At 39.1% G+C, this 22,163-nt stretch overlaps 1 protein-coding gene across 1 annotated transcript in view; it reads right to left on the bottom strand.

Annotated features, from left to right (window-relative positions):
- The window catches only part of LOC122815364 (dynein axonemal heavy chain 3-like), a 4,921,723-nt gene that overhangs the window by 1,923,406 nt on the left and 2,976,154 nt on the right, over positions 1 to 22,163 (bottom strand). The window contains exons 41-42 of the mRNA XM_044087818.1: positions 8,815 to 8,928; positions 8,529 to 8,678 (exon numbers count right to left, since the gene is read on the bottom strand). Of these exons, the coding sequence (XP_043943753.1) occupies positions 8,529 to 8,678; positions 8,815 to 8,928 (264 nt within the window). The remainder of the gene's footprint in view (positions 1 to 8,528; positions 8,679 to 8,814; positions 8,929 to 22,163) is intronic.

The raw sequence follows: 22,163 nt of genomic DNA, 5'->3' as shown, positions 1-22,163 counted from the left end.
ATTCATGTCGCTCTACCCATGTGGATCCAAGCAGTCCTCATATCTTGCCCTGTCTGTTTGTCCAAATATGTACATTTAGTTAACTCAGCAATAATTCTTGTTGCCCTGCTTTATCTAGTAGGTCCTACTGCTGCTGTCTGAAAACACTCTGAATGCACTCTTGTCCTCACTATCACACCCCTGTTATGGGGCATATACTGAGATTATGAATACTGCTCTATCATTATACCAGAGTCTGATTACAATGCGTCATTAATTCTGATGCTATCCCTCATTGTCTTTTGAAGCCCCTCCATTCCTATATAATTTCTTCCCGAGTACTAGAGTCAGTTCCCCATTACGAAATCGAAGAGGCTGAAGATCGAACGGCTTTAATATTGGAAATGCGGTTCATCGATGTGTTTTATGTGAGATCACGGTACAGTGAAGATCGGAAAATTTGCCCTTTCATTTGACCTTTGACCTTTGAAATTTGACCGTTCACTAAGTCTCCTCTTCAGTTTTTCCCTTGAAACTAGTCTAACTCTCAACCTAAGCACGCAAAAAGCATCTTACAGCCCAGCACTTGCTCAGACCTAATAGCAAGCACTAATATACCCTGACACTGGTTGCCCAGCAGGGCAAGGCTCTTTATTCACCCCTCACCAACCAAGTGACTAAGCAGCTCACCCTACTATTCAGGCATGACCAAAGGGCAACTTCAGGTGCACTCTCCAGTCCAGCTGGTGAATCTGGGTATCCTGAGGCAATGATACAACTTCCTCATGTACACAGGCAACCCTCTCCTCCTACCATAAAACACTAACATAAGCGAAAGATGCAATTATACGGCCAAACTGGAAGCTAAGCTGTCTCCACCCAAGACTGGAACAGACAGTCAAGAGGAGAAGGTTAACACTTGCACCACACCTCCAGCCGCACACAGACCTACTAAAACAGCACTGGCAAAAAATGCACATAAATACACAAAATTATACTCAGAGGTTCTAAATAAAAACCTGCAAAAGCATCATAGACCTCCAAAGCAGACACCCAAACAACCTGCACTTCCCATCACAAACCAGACAACACATAAAACACAAAATCAGTGTGCCACACAATCACAGCCCTTAAGGCAAAATAACATACCTAACACACTAGTAATAGGTAACTCTATAGTCAGGCACACTGGCGTCCCACTCACTAGGCTGGACAAGCAGAAAGTTACTGTTAGCTGCTTGTTGGGAGCCAGAATCCGCCACATAACACAAGCACTTAGGTCACTCCAGAACAAGTACAAATATGACTCTGTCATTGTTCATGTTGGTGTGAATGACCTGAGATGTACCTCCCTGGACTACATGAAAAGAGACATGGAAGAGCTCTCTGATCATGCAGCCCAGGCTGGTATGACCCTGAACCTGAGTAGCATCCTATCCTCACCAAGAATGACACCTCAATATAAAGAAAAAATGATCAATTTTAACAATTGGCTAAGCTTCTGGTGTCATTCAAAGGGGATCCAGTGTCTGTCAGCCTAGGACGACATGCTCAACAAGCCGTGTTGCTTCACAAGAGATGGCTTGCACCTGTCACCCCTAAATTTTCGAATACTGGCCAAGGCTCTTGCTGCCCCCATAGTGCCTTTTTTAGGCAAGGCTCAAAAGTCAAACCCACCTCTGTAAACAGCACAATTAACAAAAAACTGAGGGTTATGCTACTCAACACAGTTTAAATCTCAAAATGCACGTGCTCGAAGCACTCCTCAGTATGGAGAACATTGACATCTGTGCAGTAACTGAAACCTGGTTCAAGGCTCCAGAGAGCACCCCAGCACTACTGGGCTACAACTCATACCACATGTTTCGGCCACAGAACACATACCGAAATACAAACGGAGGGGGTGTATTCATATTCATCAAGGATACCTACACCTCCAGGTTAGTGGCACACCATGATACCTCTGAGATCATCCATGTGCAACTAACATCGGACAAATCTGCAATGCAAATTGTGACCTGCTACAGATCACCCTCCATGACCCAGGACCACCTTTCTGGAGACACTGGAAAACATGAAGGTCCTACCAAACACCCTGATATTGGGCAATTTCAATTACCTTACCATTCACTGGGAAAACTACTCGAGTACAAATTCCCAGGCCCAGAGCTTCCTGGAATTCATCAACTCAAATGCCCTGGATCAGCTGGTAAACTCCCCTACAAGAGGTGAAAACATATTGAACCTGGTCATCACCAACATGGGAGACAGGTGTTCCACACTGGAGGTCAACCCGTCACTGGTTAGATCAGACCATAAACTAATCACTCTGGATGTCCACACCCCACCACCACCCCTAACTAACGAAACCACAGTAAAAAAGCTTTTCTAAAGAAAACTTCACTTTACTTAAGACAGAGGTGGTAAGTTTCACAACACCCACGCTAAAGGATAACACTGCCCAAGATGCAGAAACCTTTACAAATGCACTCTATGAGCACCTACAAGGATGCATGGATCATGCCATCCCTAGCAAAACCAAGACTCACTCCTCTAAGAGAAGGAAACCAGTTTGGTGGACCCCTGCAATCAACAGGCTATACAATAGAAGGAGGAAACTAGTTCAGAAAAAAAGCAAATCCCAAGAAGGAAAGACATCCCTGATCAGTAAGAAACTAAGGTCCCTCATGAAATCATCCAAGGCTAACATCGAAAGAAAAATAGCCAAGGATTCAAAAGATATCCACAAAGCTTTCTTTAGCCATGTTAAGAATCTAAGTGGCAACTCACAGATATGCACTGAACTAGTGAAAAATAGCACAAAATATACTGAACCTACTGATATTGCCAACATCCTGGCAGATAGATTCAGTGCAAACTTCACCCCCCCTCACCTCCAAAAGGGCACACATCAATACCGGAAAAGTGTAGTGCCCCAAAAATCACAGATGCACAAGTGAAAACAGCCCTTTCAAAAGCCAAAAACACAGCATCAGTGGGACCAGATGGTGTCCCAGGCTGCGTCTTGCACGAACTACAGAACAAACTAACCCCCCACCTAAACACGCTGTTCAACCTCAGCCTCTCCACAGGCTACATGCCCATAGAATGGTGCACAGCAATGGTTATTCCTCTCCACAAAGGAGGGGCCACAACTGACCCAGGTAACTATCGCCCCATAAGCCTGACTAGCTTGGTCTGCAAGGCTATGAAGCGCATCACCATGGAACTCATTAACAAAGACATTGGGAACCTTCAAACACTTGACCTGACCCATTTTGGCTTTGTTAAGGGCAGATAATGCCTACTAAACCTGGTTGACTTCTTTGAGACAGTCACCAAGGGCATAGATGAGGGAAAGGTGGTTCACACAGCCTACCTTGACCACGCCAAGGCTTTCAACACCATTCCCTACTTGGGTATTACAGAAAAACTCACCAGCCTGAACATAAACCCCTATGTCATGAGATGGGTTGCCAACTAGCTTACAGACAGAACTCACATGGTAAGAATAGTGGGCACCAGGTCCGACTCTAAACCGTGGTGTCCCACAAGGATCGGTCCTGGGACCCCTACTGTTTGGCATATACTTCTCAGAAGTACAGGCAAACACAGAAGGACTATGGCTAACCAAGTTCGCTGATGACTGCAAACTGGGAGCCATAACTGACTCTCCGGCTGACACAGACATCTTGCAAAAGGGCCTTAATGAGACGGACACCTGGTGTCAAAGTCATGGCCTCAAGCTAAATGCCAAAAAATGCATAGTCATCCCATTTGGGAAAAAGAAAACACCCACGAATTACCACATAGGTGGCATCCCCCTTAATACAGAAGAGGTAATAAGAGATCTGGGGACCCAGGTAGATAGCAATTTCTCCTTTGACAATCATATTGCCAAAGTAGTTAGGAAATCCATCTATGTGGCCCATCTAATTACTAAAGGGTTCGCATCTAGAAATAAAGTGGTTATAGTGCCCCTCTACTCGTCACTCATTAGACCCATCATAGAGTACAATGCCCCATTTGGGATATACCTCACAAGACACTTCCAACAGCTGGAAAGACCACAAAAGTACCTCACCAAGAGGATTACTGGCTTCAAACTTATGTCCTATGCAGCCCCAATGAAAAACCTCCAGCTGTACCCAGTGGCATATCGATTACTCAGAGGTGATCTCTACCTGACTTACAAAGTCATGTCCAACTCAGAATTGATGGACATGCTCCACCTAAAGAAATCCAAGTTACTGTGAGCCGCGCTCTCTAGTGAGCTAAACCCCACCACAACAATAAATAGAACATCCTGGAGGAATAGATTCCTGTCACAGAGACTCCCCATGCTTTGGAACAAAATTCCAAATTACATCAGGCAGAGCCCCTCCCTAACACTCTTCAAGAGAAACCTTGACGAGTGGATGGGTAACAGAAAATACACCCCTGGGATCACTTCATTGGCTCTGCTTGACAGAGGATCAGTTAATTAATCAATGGGGCGGTGAAAGCCGGCACACTCTGGCTAGGCTTATAAATGCCCTCAGGCAGATAGCCTAGTACCTACCTATGAACCTATCACTGTAGCACGATCTCGGAGTTGGTATATATAATTAGTGGGGGGTGGGGGGTGCAACCCCCCCACAAAACTGAGTTCAAAATATGGCATTTTTGATTTTTAAGCCATTCGAATGCTGGTCTTTTCGATGTTGTAATATAGACCCCTAGAGTCTGGCTCAACCCAGGGGGCTTTGCTGCACTGCCCTTTCATCTTGTTTCCTGGACACATAGGATGTCAGTCATGTCTTTACCATTATGCCATCCACTTCTAAGCTGCATTCAGTCAGTGATCCTACACTGAGTGTAGCAATTCTTAGTTCATGTTTGGGAAGTTGATTGGTTTTAAGTTTAGCTTTCACACAACAGAGCTATCCCAAGTAACCCAAGCTGGGTAACTGGACACTGGATGGTCAGTAGCTTATTGACCAGGGCTGATGGGCTTTGGGCTTTGGGCTTTGGCCACTAGGGGTGCATACACCCCTGAAAACTGCAACAGATGCTCGCAAGTACAGCAGATGCAAATGGCCAAAACACCAACAGAATTAAACGAAATAGCCAGCACCAAAGTGTTAAAAGCACACTTTTATTAGCAAATAATAGATATAGCTCCATCTATTCAATACATCAATTCATACCGGTTTCAGCATTGCTGCTTTCCTCAGTGAACAAACCATATTAACAGAAGCCACAGACATATATAGCATTTAAATAATTAATTAATTAAAGTACCCTTCCTGTTGCATCATATCCGCAATAAAGAGCATATCCCCACCCTCTTATAATTGGTCATTTAGACCAGGAGAAAAAAGCCCCCCAGCCTAATTATCCACTTTTTTTCTTTATAGTTTTGGATGGAATGCCAACTGGCTTTATTACTCCTGTCCCCCTGAATCTTGTCTATAACCATAAACATAAATCTGGTGGACTTGTGGGACATACAGTGTCTGTATAGGGCATTAGTCATTCGATTGTTATGGACATCACTAAAATGTTCTGACATACGTGTTCGTAGGGAGCGAGAAGTTTGACCTATATAGAAGGCCGAACAGGTGCAGCAGGCTAAATATACTACCTAGTCTGTTCCGCAATTAGCGAAAAAATTGATATCATAAACCTGACCAGTGTTCTTACTGTAGAATTGTTTCGACTCATGTTTGAAATATGAAAAATATGATCCCAGGGTCTTACCCCTTTGAAAAGAATATTGACACCTAGAAGGCAAAACCTGACTCAATTCTTCATTAGCCAATAATATATTCCAGTTCATAGACACCACATTTTTAAGTAAATTAATATTTCTTCCATAGGTGGGCGGCCGCGGTGGCGCAGCAGTTAGCATTTTCACTTCACAGCAAGAGGTTCTCTGGTTCGATCCTTCGCTGGGGTGCCTTCTGTGCGGAGTCTGCATGTTCTCCCTGTGGTCGTGTGGGTTTCCTGTGGGTGCTCCGGTTTCCTCCCAAAGACATTCACAAATGTTAGGACATAACTTGGCAAAGACCTTAACCATTATGCCACTTAGTCTCACATAATATTTGCTCTTGTTTATATCAAAATAAATTATATATCAGTTAAGCTTGATTATATATTATCCTGTTTTTTATGGTTGTTTTAGTGTGAAATGTCATACAGGAATAAGGCAATAAGGCATGAACAGTCCAACTTCAGTCCTCAGAGATTAGGCCCTTGTAATTAACAAAATAACTGCCAAAATTAAATAGTCAGTGTCACAGTTAACAAAAGGAAGTACAAAAATGATAAATAAAATTACTACCAGTATATATTTTGGCATGTTTTATTGTTAATATTGACAATAAGGCACCAAACATAACATGAGTATAGCCTAATGTATAATACCATTCCCACTTTTGCACAACAACACCCATTTTTATGTTTCATTTCAATGACTGAGTAAAGCTGTGCCCCCTTAAAATATCTGATTTAGAGAAACATTGAAGAATGTGCTTATAATAATTGAAGTTTTAATATGATTTGTCTTTTGTTTATCCTTTTCAGCCATTAACTAGGCAACTGCCCGATTCCCAAAATACATTCACAGTTTAGATTTAGTGCTGACAATCAGCTACCACATTTTAGAGGGAATAAACCAATGGCCACATGGGAAGTATTTACAAAGTCCTCACAGATTGTGAACTGAGGACAGGAGTGAGCCCCCTAAAACCTACAAATGTGAGTCAAATACTTTAATCACTGTGATACTGTGCTTCCCATTAAAACCATCAGAAGTTGTATAAAGCCACACTAGTAATCAAAACATTCTTCACAAGTAGCAAAGCTAGGGAGTGAATACATAAAAGTGTGTTCCTGCACAAAACAGCCCTGTATGTAGTTCCTCCACTATGCTGCCATACTGACAGACACAATGCAAGCTGTAAGACAGAGCCTCTGTAGCAAGGCTAAGAGCAGCACCAGTGGGGCATAAATACAGTCTATCATGGTAAAAAAATTATATCCTAGGAATTTTGTTTCTTTTTGATGATGAATAATAGATGATGATATTCAAGTATTTTTGTGCAACTGGTTGCTCAAGGTACATTTACAAAGAGGTGACAAGTCATGTGACTGACTGAACAGTGTGCCATGAGGGGGTTAATTATTTATGTTTTTCTGTTTCACACTTACCAAGTGCTGATATAGGCTTCAAATTCTTTGTATTCTTGGTTTGGATAACGTGAGTATTAAAAATGAATAAATGACTAAAATAAGACTTTAGATTTACACTCACTTTGAGCTGACAACTCCAAGAAGTATATTTTTTCAATATCTTTTATATCTTTGGAATTGAGTTAGATTACTAAGCTAATGAAAAAAGTCTATAAAGTTTTCCACTATGATGTTCCTGACTATCTCTAAATCATAGACCATTGTAAACATATGTATAACTAAATAAATAATTTTCTGTTTTACTGAAATGTTATTCTGAGTCCAGAGAAGAGGCAGAACGTGATGGTTGTACTATTATTAAACTTGAAAAGTAATTCAAACAGTGCATCTCTATGGCATTACCAGTTTTGCATTCTTTCTTGCAGAATTCGGTGTTGCTCATAGAGTTACACTAATTCACCAGTGACAGGACAGACCAGAAAGCATTTTCAGTCTTTGGCATGTGTATTTTGGTGTATGAAGCCACAGTATTTTTTTTTTCACAGGGACATTAACTTTGAACATGATTATTCTGTATTTGTCTGATTTTACATAACACTTAGTGTAATAATGAGGTTTAGCTTAACACATTACAGACCTGAGGTTCTTGTGGTATCTCGTCTCTTACTTAATGGAAAAAAATGAAAATGATTCTACTTTTTTGCCGCAAATAAAAATGAGAACTTCAAAATAAAAAAAAAAGGTTAATTTTTAAAGGGTGATCATACCATATCATTTTGAGCATAGTATTTTCAAAAGAAAAAACTGTCTTATCTTTTTGAAGTCTTAAGACAGGGAAAATATAATCGAGGTCTGTCAAAAATCAACTGATTTTTTTCCTACTGTGGTACCACCTTGCAGTTGATTATATTATTTAGTAAAATTGGGGGCCAGGGTTGGCCTTTCATATAAAACATTATTTTTTTAATTATTGACACTTGGTTCCCCCCTTGTGTGCATCTAAAACAAAATCATCACTAATGTATCCTAGACTAATTTTTTTAAATTTCAAATAGCATATATGCACATTATAAAAAAATAGTAGATTTAACCTAGTACTGTTATTTGGCAATGATTCTTTGGCATATTTCTATCCTGGCATTGTTTTATTCTTATAGATTACTTTATTGTTTTTGCAAAAGTAGAACAAGTTATAATGTTTTAAAATTAAGATAAAGCATGAAGAATAGTTAGACAGCACAAATGTTATTGTTGCCAAGAAGACTTAACACAAGGGAAAAATGCATGCATGTCAAACGATAGATGAATTAGTATTTGAAAGTACAATTGTTAGACTTTTATAAATTTATGCAAGTTCAAACTATTTCTGATACCTTGATAATCTGAAAAAATGACTTTCTGTCTTCATTGTCCACCAGTCTGTCAGAAAATACACGGTAGACTTCATGAATCCAAAGTCTTGCCAATTTAAAAGCCCCCTCATTGCCTGGAGGAACCTGTTCACACTTCAATAGCATTAGCCCCTAGCAAAATGAAAAAAAAAATGTAAAAATGATACTTGTTTTTAAATAAAATGGTTATATATGTTTGCTTATTTAAGAAACTGCAGTGCTTCAATATTATTTTGCACAGCTAAAGATTTTCAAAACTTGATGTTACCTGTATAACTCTGGAGAAGTCTCTTAGATTGAAGGCATAATGTAGTTTGGAGGGGGTTGGTAGAAATTTCGCTACAGTTTGACTATACATATCTGTTGTTGCCCAGACAAAAATCTGTTGAAAGTGGAGAACAGACATTACTGTTTTTTCCAGCACATGTAACAAATTCCACAAAACTAAGTATTTGAACAGTTTGCAATTGAAAAAACAAATACCCTTTTCTTGCCACATTTTGGCCATTTTCAGTCTGTCTATATCATAGTTATTTTAATTCCTTAAGATTTTGTAAGGTGTTTTAACATTTCAATATACACATGGAATGTTAGTGTTTTTGTGAATTTAACTCTGTGCTATGTCAGTTGTTAAAAATAGTTAAAAATTCCTTGTTTGTCTCTTTTATAGTCATTTTCAATTTGACAAAATTTTATCTTTGCCATGGTTCTGGTAGTTTTTATTTATATGTCAATGAAGTTTTGAAAAAATCAGTACACACATGTGCATGTGCCAACACGCATGCACATACCTGCACGCAAACTGCTAATGAATAGGGTTGCCACCTTTTCAAATGGTCAAGTGGGACATTTTTGCTACAAACATCAGATTTTACAGGCCAACACATACCCATGGCCAGTGCAAAGGATAGAACTTAACTTTTTTGCCTAAATAGAAGCTTATTCTTGTAGTATTTTAGCTGCTTATTCTGTTTCTTATAACATTTAGGTATTTCAGATATAGAATAACTGTTTTATGCAACTATTACATAAAATATAGGAAATGATTTTGTCCTAAAATCTCAGGACATTTGCCATTTTTACAATTTTTTGTAAGGACACAACTGCCCAAAGAGGGACTGTCCCTCGCAAAGTGGGACAGGTGGTAACCCTACTAATGAACACATGTGCAGACACATATATACACATGCACACACACACACACACACACACACACACACACACACACACACACACACACACACACACACACACACACGCACACACGCACATGCACGCACACACACACGCACACGCATGTACGCACACATGCACACACACGCACACACGCACACACACACGCACACACACACACACTCTCTCACCCATGCACTGTGCACATATGCACACACTTTCTCTCTTTTTCTAAAACAAAATATATAATTTGCTTGACTCTCTATTAAATATGTCAGATCCACTGCAGCAAAAAATGAAGCATGATTTTATAGGCAAATGCCACCGCTCTCAACATCCAGTGTTAATACCCTTAAAATGCTTTTTCAGGGGGTCATTAGCTTACCTATATACTACCCCTGAGATCACCCTACTTCAGAGTAAAGAGACCATTTTACGTTACCTCATCCTCTGCCTTATATATCTTCTTATTTACAGATTTAGATTCACATTTATGAGAATTTTAACTGTGGTTCTCAGAATTGCAACAGGATCTTCTAAGGCTTAATAATGTTCCATGAAAAAGGGGCGGACTTCAATGATATTTCAACTTGGATGAAATAATGTTAGTTCTGATAGTACAGTTAGTTATTGCATTAGTAAACTATATAAAGTAAGTGATTTTTGCTGACCAGGTTTGCCCCAATGGCTTATGCCCTAATTTGGGGAGAAACCCGAGGTTGTATTTAAACATTGTCTCTGCGTATGATTCCATCATAGAACCACTTGCAACTTTTCTTGACTGCAAACTTAAGAATATTTTGGACATGTAGCATATTTTGAAAACTAATTGTTAGTTACAGCTGACATCAAAAGTTTGTACACAGTTATTCCTCATAATAAAGGGATGGAATGGTTTATGTATTCTGTAGCAACACACGCAACATTAAATCCAACAGATCTTATGCTTATAGAAAGTTCTATGGACATGAAACTGAAGAACAATTTCATCTTTTTCAAAGCTGAATATGTTTTCAACAACCAGTGTGGCAATTGGGTCTAGCAGCAGTACCCATTTATGCCAACCTAGTGCTTACACACTGGGGAAAGAAATAGATTTTTAGCTATTCATTTAAGGCCATGATAGTATTGCATCATAGATATAAAGATGATATTTTCATGTGCACTACTAGTGAATTTAAATGTTTTTATGAATACTGGGAACAGATCACAGATTTTATTAGGTTCCCCTATGCTTCTTCACTAAATACTACTCATTACTTGGATGTGTTGCTCTCAAAAGACAACATATTCCATTGTTTTCAGTCTTCCTTCTATTGTAAACCATCCTTTTCTAACACCTATCTCCACCACACCAGCTACCATCCTTTTCATCATAAACACGGTCTTGTGAACGAACAAATGATAAGGCTGTCATGGATTATTTCCTCAGGCAGTGTATTATTTTAGGAAATGTCTGTTCTTAAAAACATGCTTATCAATAGATGGTACAAATTTCAGCTCATTGCTGAGATCACAGCTGCAGTTATTCATGGGAGAAGTCTGGTTCACAAACCCATTCAGAAAGACTTAGGGTTCACTATGAAGAAACACTGAGTGTTCAAACTAGGACATCTGACTCTTTCACTACAACTTTTTCTGTGGATGCAGGACACATTTGTAAAATTTTAAAATCCAGCTAGGAAAAAAATATGCCCTTGAACCTCATGCAAACCTTAGATCCATCCATCCATCCATCCATCCATCCATCCATCCATCCATCCATCCATCCACCTGCAACCCTTTTTTCCCATTTTTGCACATGGGATTGGGGTGTCACTTCAACAGTGACAATTATCTAGAGCTAAGGTTCACATGGCCTGGTGGCTAGCCCTGTCATGGGGGTTCTTCCATGTCACACACTCACACGCACATTCACACCATTTTAGGATGCCCAATCCACCTACTGTAGGTCTTTGGAATGTGGGAGGAAAGTGGAGCACCTGGAAGAAACTCACACTCTCAAACCTTAGGTTGAACTAAAAGTTGTTTTAAAAGGGCACATAATATTAAGACAATAATAGAGAGTTCATGAGATATTTCTCTCACTGTCAATGGAAAAATATCCAAATGTTTGATGTGCAGACAATGTAAGTATATTTTGACACCAAAGATGCATCAGCTATAAAAACTATCAGAGGACAATACCTTGCCTTGATAGATGCGACTGCAACACCAGAGCAGTAGTATACCTCTCACAGTGTCTTTCCTGTGATGCCTATTATGCTGGGAAAACTAAGCATTCACTTAAAGAAAGGATTTGTCAGCATGTCACAGATATTAAGAAGGGAAGAGTTAACAGTACATTATTTAAGCATTCTCTTATTTGCCCATATTACAAGATATTTGTGTTTTTGTTATTAGCAAACTAAATATCTCTGAAAGGGAAGGTCCGTTTCCAGGAATCAATGACAATTTTTCCATATTACCAGTCTTGAAACTAAAATCTGTGGAATATTAACAATAGATAGGTGTATTTGTATTCAATGATACACACACAATAACAGTTAACTGTTTTATGACTTTACATTTTTGTGCATGCTACTTTTACTTACTGATTTTTTTTGGCTATTGCTGATCACATGATTGAATCAAAGTTTTTACACTGAGGTTGCAAATGGTTTTAACAGTTTTGATAAAGTCCACTAACCATTGTGGGATGAAAGCCCTCAACTGTTTTTGAAATAAAACACATTTTCTTGTGAAGACAAGTGGAGGAGTTCCTTTGGTTTTTAGACATTGGTTTTGTCTTTCAGTACTTCGGTTGTGGATCTTTTTGCAACTTTATTAGTCAGTTGACTCACACTTGTCTGATGCAGAAATGAGGATGAATTCTATTACAGGAATTCATTAGAGAGGTATTTGTGTGGGTAACACCGCCTCCCATACACTTATAATAAGACACAAGGTTATGGTGTCTCGTTATGTTAGCCTCATTGTTTGACTAAGTATTGTCCTAATGTTGGTTGACTGCTTTTCAAATGTTAAATTTTACAGTAAAAACTGAGAAAAAAATGAATGAAATGCTCTTTAACTTCACCTTCTCAGGTATATATGTGTGTGTGTGTGTGTGTGTGTGTGTGTGTGTGTGTGTGTGTGTGTGTGTGTGTGTGTGCGTGTGTGTGTGTGTGTGTGTGTGTGTGTGTGTGTGTGTGTGTGTGTGTGTGTGTGTGTGCGTGTGTGCGTGTGTGTGTGTGTGTGTGTGTGTGTGTGTGTGTGTGTGTGTGTGTGTGTGTGTATGTGTGTGTGTGTGTGTGTGTGTGTGTGAGTGTGTGTGTGTGTATGTATGTGTGTGCGTGTGCATGTGTGCGCGTGTGTGCGTGTGTGTCTGTGTGTGTGTGTGTGCGTGTGCGCGCACGCATTTGTACATGTATGTCAGTTTATCTAGCTGCATTATCATTTTAAATACCTGCTATATATATATATATATATATATATATATATATATTTTTTTTTTTGTATTATACTACTTTGCTTTAAAAAAATGCCAGCTATGTAGGTGGCTGCTCTATACATATACACTGTTGCAAGTTTAATTCCTCTATAGTCTAATGACAGAAAAGAAAACAAAACCCCTCCTTCAGTGTAGTGAGCCTTGTCTCAGAGTTATTTTAATTCCTATAATATTGCCTTGGTGTTGTTTAATTTCCATAAACACCATTACTCTTTTTTTTAATTTCCACTAGTTTTCCTGACATAGGCCATGAAGACCCTATCATTTTTCCCTATTCCAGTTTCACTTGGTTAAAAAACACAAAAAGAAAAAAAAAATCTAGCAAAGCTAGAGTTTCCACTTGCATCAGAGGCAACATAGGATATATGCAAATTACCATTTAAGGATATCAGATGTTTCGGCTAAATCACAAAACAAAAACTGGTAACTGACTCTCCAAACACAAAACAGAAGGGTGAGCAGGATGCAACCACAATAGTCCACTTTATTAGATTAGGATTAAGTGCTTTATTCACGAGTATAACAACATTTTATCAGAATCACAATTTAAATAACCCTTTCCATTGTAATTACATGATTTAAAAACACCAATGAATTTTACACCTTCACTTTTTGAATACATACCATAACTTCTTCCCCCAATTGACTTATCACAATGTTAAAATCATATTTTTTTGTTTTTAAAACTTAATTTATGATTAAAAATACACATAACTGACTTAAGAAAATCTCCAGATTAAACATTGTGGGACATCTTGTGCAATGCAACAATTGCCTCAAGTACACAGACAACCCTCTCCTCCTAGCACAGAACACTGCAACCTGTGAAAGATGCACTTATATAGCCAAACTGGAAGCAAAGCACTCTTCACCCAAGACTGGACTAGACAGTCAAGAGGAGAAAGTAAACACATGCACCACACCATACTCATCACATAGTCCCTCAAAACCTACACCACCAAAACACACACATAGCAACACAAAACACACACCTACATTTGCGGAGGCTCTCAATAAAAATCTGCTCAAGCAACAGAGACCTCCAAAATAGAAACACATGCGACCTCCACCCCCCAACACAACCCAAATGACACATAGCCCACAAACTCAGTGTGCAATTCAACCACAGCCCATAAGGTATAACAACGTACCCAACACTCTAGTCACAGGTGACTCTATAGTCAGGCACACTGATGTTCCACTCACCAGGTTAAACAAGGAGAAAGTTACTGTCAACTGCCTGTCAGGTGCCAGGATCCGCCACAAAATGCACGCACTCAGGTCACTCCACAAGTACAAATATGACTCTGTCATTGTCCATGTTGGTGTGAATGACCTGAGACATACCTCCCTGGACTACATGAAGAGAGACATGGAGGAGCTCTCCGATCTTGTAGCCCAGGCAGGTATGACCCTAGCCCTGAGTAGCATCTTGCCATCACCCAGAATGATACCACAGTTTGTTTGCGTCTTTCGGCTTTTCCTGGTTAGGGGTCGCCACAGCGGAACTCTGGTCCGCTAATGATTGGCAGTAGATTTTTACGTACTGGTTTGCCGGTCCTAACGCACAACCTTTAACGAAGGAACGCCCATTCATGCATGTCACCACACAGAAGACGCTCTAACTGAGAATCGAATGGGCAACATCTAACTGTGAGGTGACAATGCTACCGCAGCACCACTACCGCAGATCCAGAATGATACCACAGTACAAGGACAAAATGACTGACGTCAACTATTGGCTAAGCTTCTGGTGTCATTCTAAGGGGATCCAGTATTTGTCTGCCTGGGATGACATGATCGACAGACCACGATGCTTTGCCAGAGATGGCCTGCACCTGTCACCCTTGGGATTCCGGATACTGGCTAAGGCTCTTGCCACCTCTATAGTGCCTTTTTTAGGTAAGGTTCAAATGACAAATTCACCACTGTAACAGGTACAAGCAAGCGAAATCTGAGGGTAATGCTACTCAATGCTAGAAGTCTAAACCTTCAAATGCATTTACTTGAGGCACTCCTTAAAATGGAGAACATTGACTTCTGTGCAGTGATAGAGACCTGGTTCAAGGCTCCAGAGAGCACTCCTGCATTACCAGGCTATAATTCATACCACACCTTCTGGCCACCTAACCTGGACTGAAACACTAAAGGTGGAGGCGTGTCCATATTCATTAAGGATATCCACACCTCCAGGCTAGTTGCTCAGCATAATGCATCCAAGATTATCCAAGTGCAACTAACTCTGGGCAAGACCGCAATCCAAATTGTAACTTGCTGCAGATCCCCCACCATGCCCCAGGATTCCCACTCCTCATTTCTTGATACATTGGAAAATATTAGGGTATGACCCAACACCCTAATAATGGGCAATTTCAACTACCCCACCATTAACTGGGAAAACTACTCATGTACCAACTCTTTTGCTCTACGTTTTCTGGAATTCATAAATTCCAATGCCTTTGATCAACATATCCACACCCCCACCAAGGGCAGCAATATCCGAGACCTGGTCATTATCAACATGGGTGACCGGCGTTCCACACCAGAGGTCAATTCCTTGTTGGTCAGAACCCACCACAAGCTAATCAGCCTAAACATCCACATCCTGCCCCCACCCCCATTAGGGAAACCACCGTAAAAAATTTCTCCAAAGCCAACTTCACACTTCTTAAAACAGAAGTGGCAAACTTCACGACACCCATGCAGACGGACAATAGAGGTATGACTGCTGAATCCTACACAAAGGCACTTTATAAGCACTTACACGAGTGCATGGATCATGCTATCCCTAACAGAAACAAGATGCTATCCTCCAAAAAAGCAAGCCAATCTGGTGGTCCCCTGCCATAAACAAACTCTACAACAGAAGAAAGAAACTGTTGCAAAAAAGAGTAAAATCTCATGACTGGAAGAACTCCCTAGTCAGCCTCAGTAAGAAGCTGAGATCCCTCATAAAATCCTTCAAAGCTAGTTATGAAAACAAAATCACCACTGATTCTAAAGACAACCACAAAGCATTCTATAGCTATGTCAAGAATCTCAGTGGCAACACTCAGATCTGCTCTGAGTTACAGCACAATGGCACTAAATATACAGAACCAACTGATATTGCCAACATCCTGGCAGATAGATTCAGTGCTAACTTTACCCCCCCCACTCCCTAAAGAGCCCATCTCTATACCAGAAGAATGCAAAGTTCCTGTAATCATGGCTGCACAGGTAAAAACCACATTCTCCAAAGCCAAGAACACAGCATCCATGGAACCTGACAACATCTCAGGCTGCATTCTACATGAACTACAGAATGAACTGGCACCCCACCTAAGCACCATGTTCAATCATAGCTTCACCTCAGGCTTTGTGCCCACTGAATGGCGCACAGCAACGGTTATCCCACTCCACAAAGGGGGAGCCAACATGGACCCCAGGAACTACCACCCCATTAGCCTAACGAGCCTGGTCTGCAAGGCCATGGAACGTATCATCATGGAACTTATAAAGAAAGACATTGGTAATCTCCAAGCTCTGGACCCCACCCAGTTTGGGTTTGTAAAAGGCAGATCATGTCTCCTAAACCTGATTGACTTCTTTGAAGCAGTCATGAAAGCTGTAGACAAGGGTAAGGTTGTTCACACAGCCTATCTAGATCTCACCAAGGCTTTTTGTCCTGAGATTTTAGGACAAAATTATTTCCTATATTTTATGTAATAGTTGCATGAAACAGTTATTCTATATCTGAAACACCTAAATGTTGTAAGAAACACAATGAGCAACTAAAATGCTACAAGAATAACCTTTTATTTAGGCAAAAGAGTGAAGTTCAGAAATTTCTACTGGCCGTGGGTATGTTTCGGCCTGCAAAATCTGACGTTTGTACCAAAAATGTCCCACTTTAGGCATTTGAAAAGGTGGCAACCCTATAAATAGCGCAAAAGTCAAAGAAAAAGTCTTGGACATTTAGAATTGCCATTTAGCTGAAACACCTGATATCCTTAAAGGGTAATTTGCAGATATCCTATGTTGCCTCTGATACAAGAGGTTTAAGGTATCACACAGTGGAAACTGTAGCTTTGTTAGATTTTTCTTTTTGTGTTTTTTAACCAGTTGGCTCTCCTGTGTGACCTTTTTACTCATAGTTTTAGTTTGTTAGTTGGGATATTTTGTAGACACCCTAATGTTTATTGATATCAGCTGGGTACGACAGCCCTGTGTTTCCGAAAGTCAAACATTCCTCTTATGCTGTACTGATGATGCTATAAGAAGGCAGAAACATGCATGTCCACAGCTAGAGGGGTTTAGCTTTAATGGCCTGAAATTGTCCATAAATAGACGTAAAAGAAAAGTCATGGACATTCAGAATTGCCTTTTAGCTGAAACACCTGATATCCTTAAATGGTAATTTGCATATATATCCCATGTTGCCTCTGGTAGAAGAAGTTTAAGGTATCACACAGTGGAAAGTCTAGCTTTGCTAGACTGTTCCAGTTTCAAATCACTACTGAAATGTATTTGTATCAGCCTGCATTGCCTAAGTTAGGCATTAAAATTCTGTAATTTTCAGTGTTGGTCATTTTACATCATTAGACTATTTCTTAATGAGGTCAGCCAAGTGCTATAAACAGCTAAAGTGAAACCTTTTTTCAATGGGTTAGTTGATGGAGAAATCTTTTTTATGAGGGAAAAAGTAAATACTTTGACTTTTGGTTAGTGACCTGTTACTTTCATCTAAGTCACTATAAAAATAAGCACAGTATGAAAACTGTAAGTGGATGTTACTAGGCTTGCTAGCCTTTTGAAATGACAATTGCTAATCTCAGATTAATAAACCGAGATGACAACTTTTATACTAAGAGTGCAAGGAGGGCAGGCCTAAAATGTTTTACATACTATACTTTGTACACTTAATAAATCCCTGATATTCAACTCTTTTATAATGAAGAAAATGTATATGTAGTATGAAATTCTTCTTAGCGGCTTAGATAAGCCAGATCAAAGTAATTCAGTTAAAAAGAAGCATGTCATTTACTTTCTTTGACCATCTGATAAGCCAATGAATCACACCACTATCAATGTAATTAAATGAAAGAAAAATATATTATGAGTTGTCTGGGAAATATTATAGTAATCCAAACTGCATTCTGGGAGAAGGACAAAGAGAATGAAAAACAGAATAACATTGTTTGGCAGACCCATGATGGTCAGTTTGCATTAGAATAGATTAAAATGTAGCAGCAATTCAAATATTCAGAGACTATTTAGGTATGCTAAAAGCTGTGTGTGTGTGTGTGTGTGTGTGTGTGTGTGTGTGTGTGTGTGTGTGTGTGTGTGTGTGTGCTTGTGGTGCATGTCTGTGTGCGTGTGAAGTTTACTTTCAAATGAGCTGTTTCACTTTATTACTACCATATCACTTTTTTCTAGTGTTATCAATGAAGTTGAACGAAAACATTTTATCAGATGCATTAGACTCAAAAAGTAGAATACCACATTTCTTTGCATCTATTTAACTGCTCTGCCTTTAGGTGTGATAAACAGCTACAGGATATACATAGCTGATCCTGCATGCATAACAAAATGCTTTCTCTTGTCATGGACAGTGGTAGTACTGTAATAGATATTTTCCCAAAATGCTGCTTGGTTTGCTGTATAAAGTAACACTCACCTACTTCTCTATTTTTGTGGACTTAGCTGATTGCCTTGACAGCTTAATTAGCTAAATAGATTTGCTAAGCTTTAAGTACTTTTTTCCAGAAGAGTAAACCATTTACTCCTGCTCACAACCTTAAGCTAAAGAGTTGTAGCTTGATACATTTGACTTTCTATATACAATAGGAAGCACTATCAATTTTGAATAAATACAAATTTACCTTTCACAGACCAAAAATAGTTTTGCTGTGGTCTCATCTATGGGTTTTAAAATGTGGTCTAAATGTTATAACTTTAAAAGAGTGATTTCAATTGCTACTAGTCTATAAGACCTTTATTTTTGCTAATACTTTTTCAAAGTGATAAGTATTGCTTTTTAAGAGCTGTTATTTTTCTTTTACCAAGATGAAGTCATAGGCAAAAGTAGAAAGGTTCTGGTTCTGATTGTGTCCTTAATAATTTTATAGTTATGGTTGCCACTTTGCCAGGTTTCTAAAGTGGGATCTTTATTGCCAAAACTCTTTTCTTACAGGATAAACCACATTCTCAACTCAGGCGAATTGCTTACAATATATTGACCTTTTTATCTATTTATTTGTTACCCAGGTAAGTGAGTTGTTATTCTCAGATCATTTTCAAGACTTGCACCATAAGGGTAGGGGAAAATGACAAATCAGCAGACAGTTTATTGTCACAAAACCAAAATGTATATCATAGTTATGGGCACATTAACTAAGATGATGCAGTTACAAAATCAGGTTTATAAATGTTCAGATATTTCAGATATATGCTGTCAAAGTTTTCTTTAATTTTATATGCAAGTTAGAAAATACTTTTTTCTCCTAAAATATTATATTTGCTTTTTCTGTTTGTTTATAGACAACAAAATGCCTAGATCAGAAGTTCTTTTTATATCACCTACCTAAATGGCAGCATTATTTACTAATCCACTGCCAGTACTTTAAAGCTCGCTGCTAGAGAGGGCCTACAAAATTGCTGTTAATGGGATCTCATTAGCTGTATGAATGATAATATTGACCGAATAAAGCAAAGTTTTCCACTGTTCATTTGTGCTCATTCATTTTCCAGCATGCAGTGGTATAAAAGTACATGCCTATGGAGTACGTTTTTTTATGGCCCTTTTCACCTTCCAATTAATATCAGTCAGTTATGTTCTGATAATAGAACCCCATTAGATATCACTCAGAAGCTGAGAGGAGTAAGCATGAACAACCAGCTCCTACTCAGAATTACCCTTCCCTAATAAATTCAGTAACCCTCTAATCTGCCCTCATACAAAGGATGCTGGTGTTGAGGAAGTAGAAGTGTAAACATGATTCTGAGACAGAATTTTAAATGTTTCCTATATGGACTGCCGTTCTTTGTACTGCTGATTGCTAAAATAGCAAGTGTAAAAAGAAACCACTTAACATTATACAGGGCATGGTCATCCTGCTTACAAAACAGCTATGTGTGGCTTTCCATTACTAATCCTGCTCAGCAACTGTTTGGTTTACCCACTCAGACAGCAGAGATGTAACTCCCTAAAGAAATGCTGATTGTTATGCTATGTTTTTTGCACTATTTCTGTTCAGAGATACAAAGTTATTTTCTGACCTTTCCTATGCAACTGGAATATCCCAGCTGTTTCTCACTACCAAATATGTGCAAACTTGTGTTGTCTTAGTGTTTTGGTCTGCGCCAGGATGCATTACTTTTCTTCTAGCATTTCATTCTCTCCCAAACACATATCATATACACTTATTTCCCTTGTTTTTACATATGCTACACAGTTTTTCCCCCACATTTACTTTAAAATCTTACCTAACTCTGCATTTTTTTTGCTAGGAAAATACATTCCATGCATGTCTGGACAGATTGACTCCTATCAGCTTGGGAGTCAGTCTACTTCGGTCTGATGCCACCTCATTCCTCAGCCACCCTGCTCTGTATTATCTTTATACCCCTTCACACCCACTCCACTCTCATCTCCTCTTAACCTCCTTCTTAAAGTGGTAATGCACTAAATTGCCACAACTGCTTAATAACATCATTCTGCTAAATACCTCCACACTAAAAACATTCTACAAATCAACATCCCAAGCTTAATCATCCAATCCATAATAAACAAGCAGATTACAAGTAAACTGGAATAACCACATTCCTAAACTATTAACTTCCTCTTACACTCGCTTATACACGAGTACCCATTTCTTTACTCATTCATACAAATACTATATCAAAATATACCACAACCCTTCATTTTAGCTATATCAACCACCACTCCAAGCCTACTACTGTGACATCACCCAACCAGTTATACATAATCCCACCACTATTACATCTACAATTTTTCAACACAAACATTCTCCACCATTGTTTCTCACATATCTTTCACCCAGACTTCACCACCTGTAGTTAGTTAGTACAACCCTTCAGAAATAATTCACAGCACAATACATAAAAAGACCACTAACTCTCAACCATTTTACAATTTCCTTAAATTCTCTGTCTGCCTTACTTCTCTAGTAAACATCATCCTTTTCCAAACCTATGAATGCAACTCAGCCATCACTCAACTCTTGCAAACCAACTGCATTCCAAAAATCTCAAATAACCTCCACATAACTCAAAATTGCTGCTATAAATTCAGGCAACAAACAAAACATGCTCAACAAATTAGAAAAAATACAAGCCTTCCTTATTACATATGTCTCACAAAAATAAATAGGATAACTCAATAAAATCTTTCAGCTCTTTGGAAACCCTGTCTCTTCTCATTCCCTGGGATTTTAAAATGTTTCATTTTGTGATTTTTGTATACACGCTGGAGGGATGTAATATGAGGTTAACTATGGTAGGTTTTTGAAACAGGTTGTTAGACAGAGACCCATGAGCGGTATTTTCTTGACTGTTAAATATAAGAAATCAACTTTTTTATTGCTGTGGTTGGTGGCAAATGTTAGGAAGTCAGTCAGGCTTCCAATAAATTTGTAAAAGTCTCTAGGTTTTCAACTCATCCACTTTCCAAATGATAACTATATCATCAATAAAGCAATAATAGCAGGCAATATATTGTTGGAACTCAGATCTATGCACAGTTTCTGCTTCCCATATGGCTAGTGCTAAATTTGCCAGGCTGGGGGCCAATGGCTCTCTCTGTAGTTTGTTTGTAATATTGGCTGTTAAACTTAAAGTAGTAATTGTGTACTAGTTTTGCTGTTAGTTCCCCAGGTAGTGCCCTGTTTCCCTTATACGTGCCTCTAACATACGCTTTTTAGAGTATGAGTGAGGTAGTACCATAAATA

Source organism: Protopterus annectens, chromosome 11.part0, assembly GCF_019279795.1.
Source record: "Protopterus annectens isolate FY-2018-M chromosome 11.part0, PAN1.0, whole genome shotgun sequence".
Lineage (NCBI taxonomy): Eukaryota > Metazoa > Chordata > Ceratodontiformes > Protopteridae > Protopterus > Protopterus annectens.
This window is presented reverse-complemented; position numbering and strand designations above follow the sequence as displayed.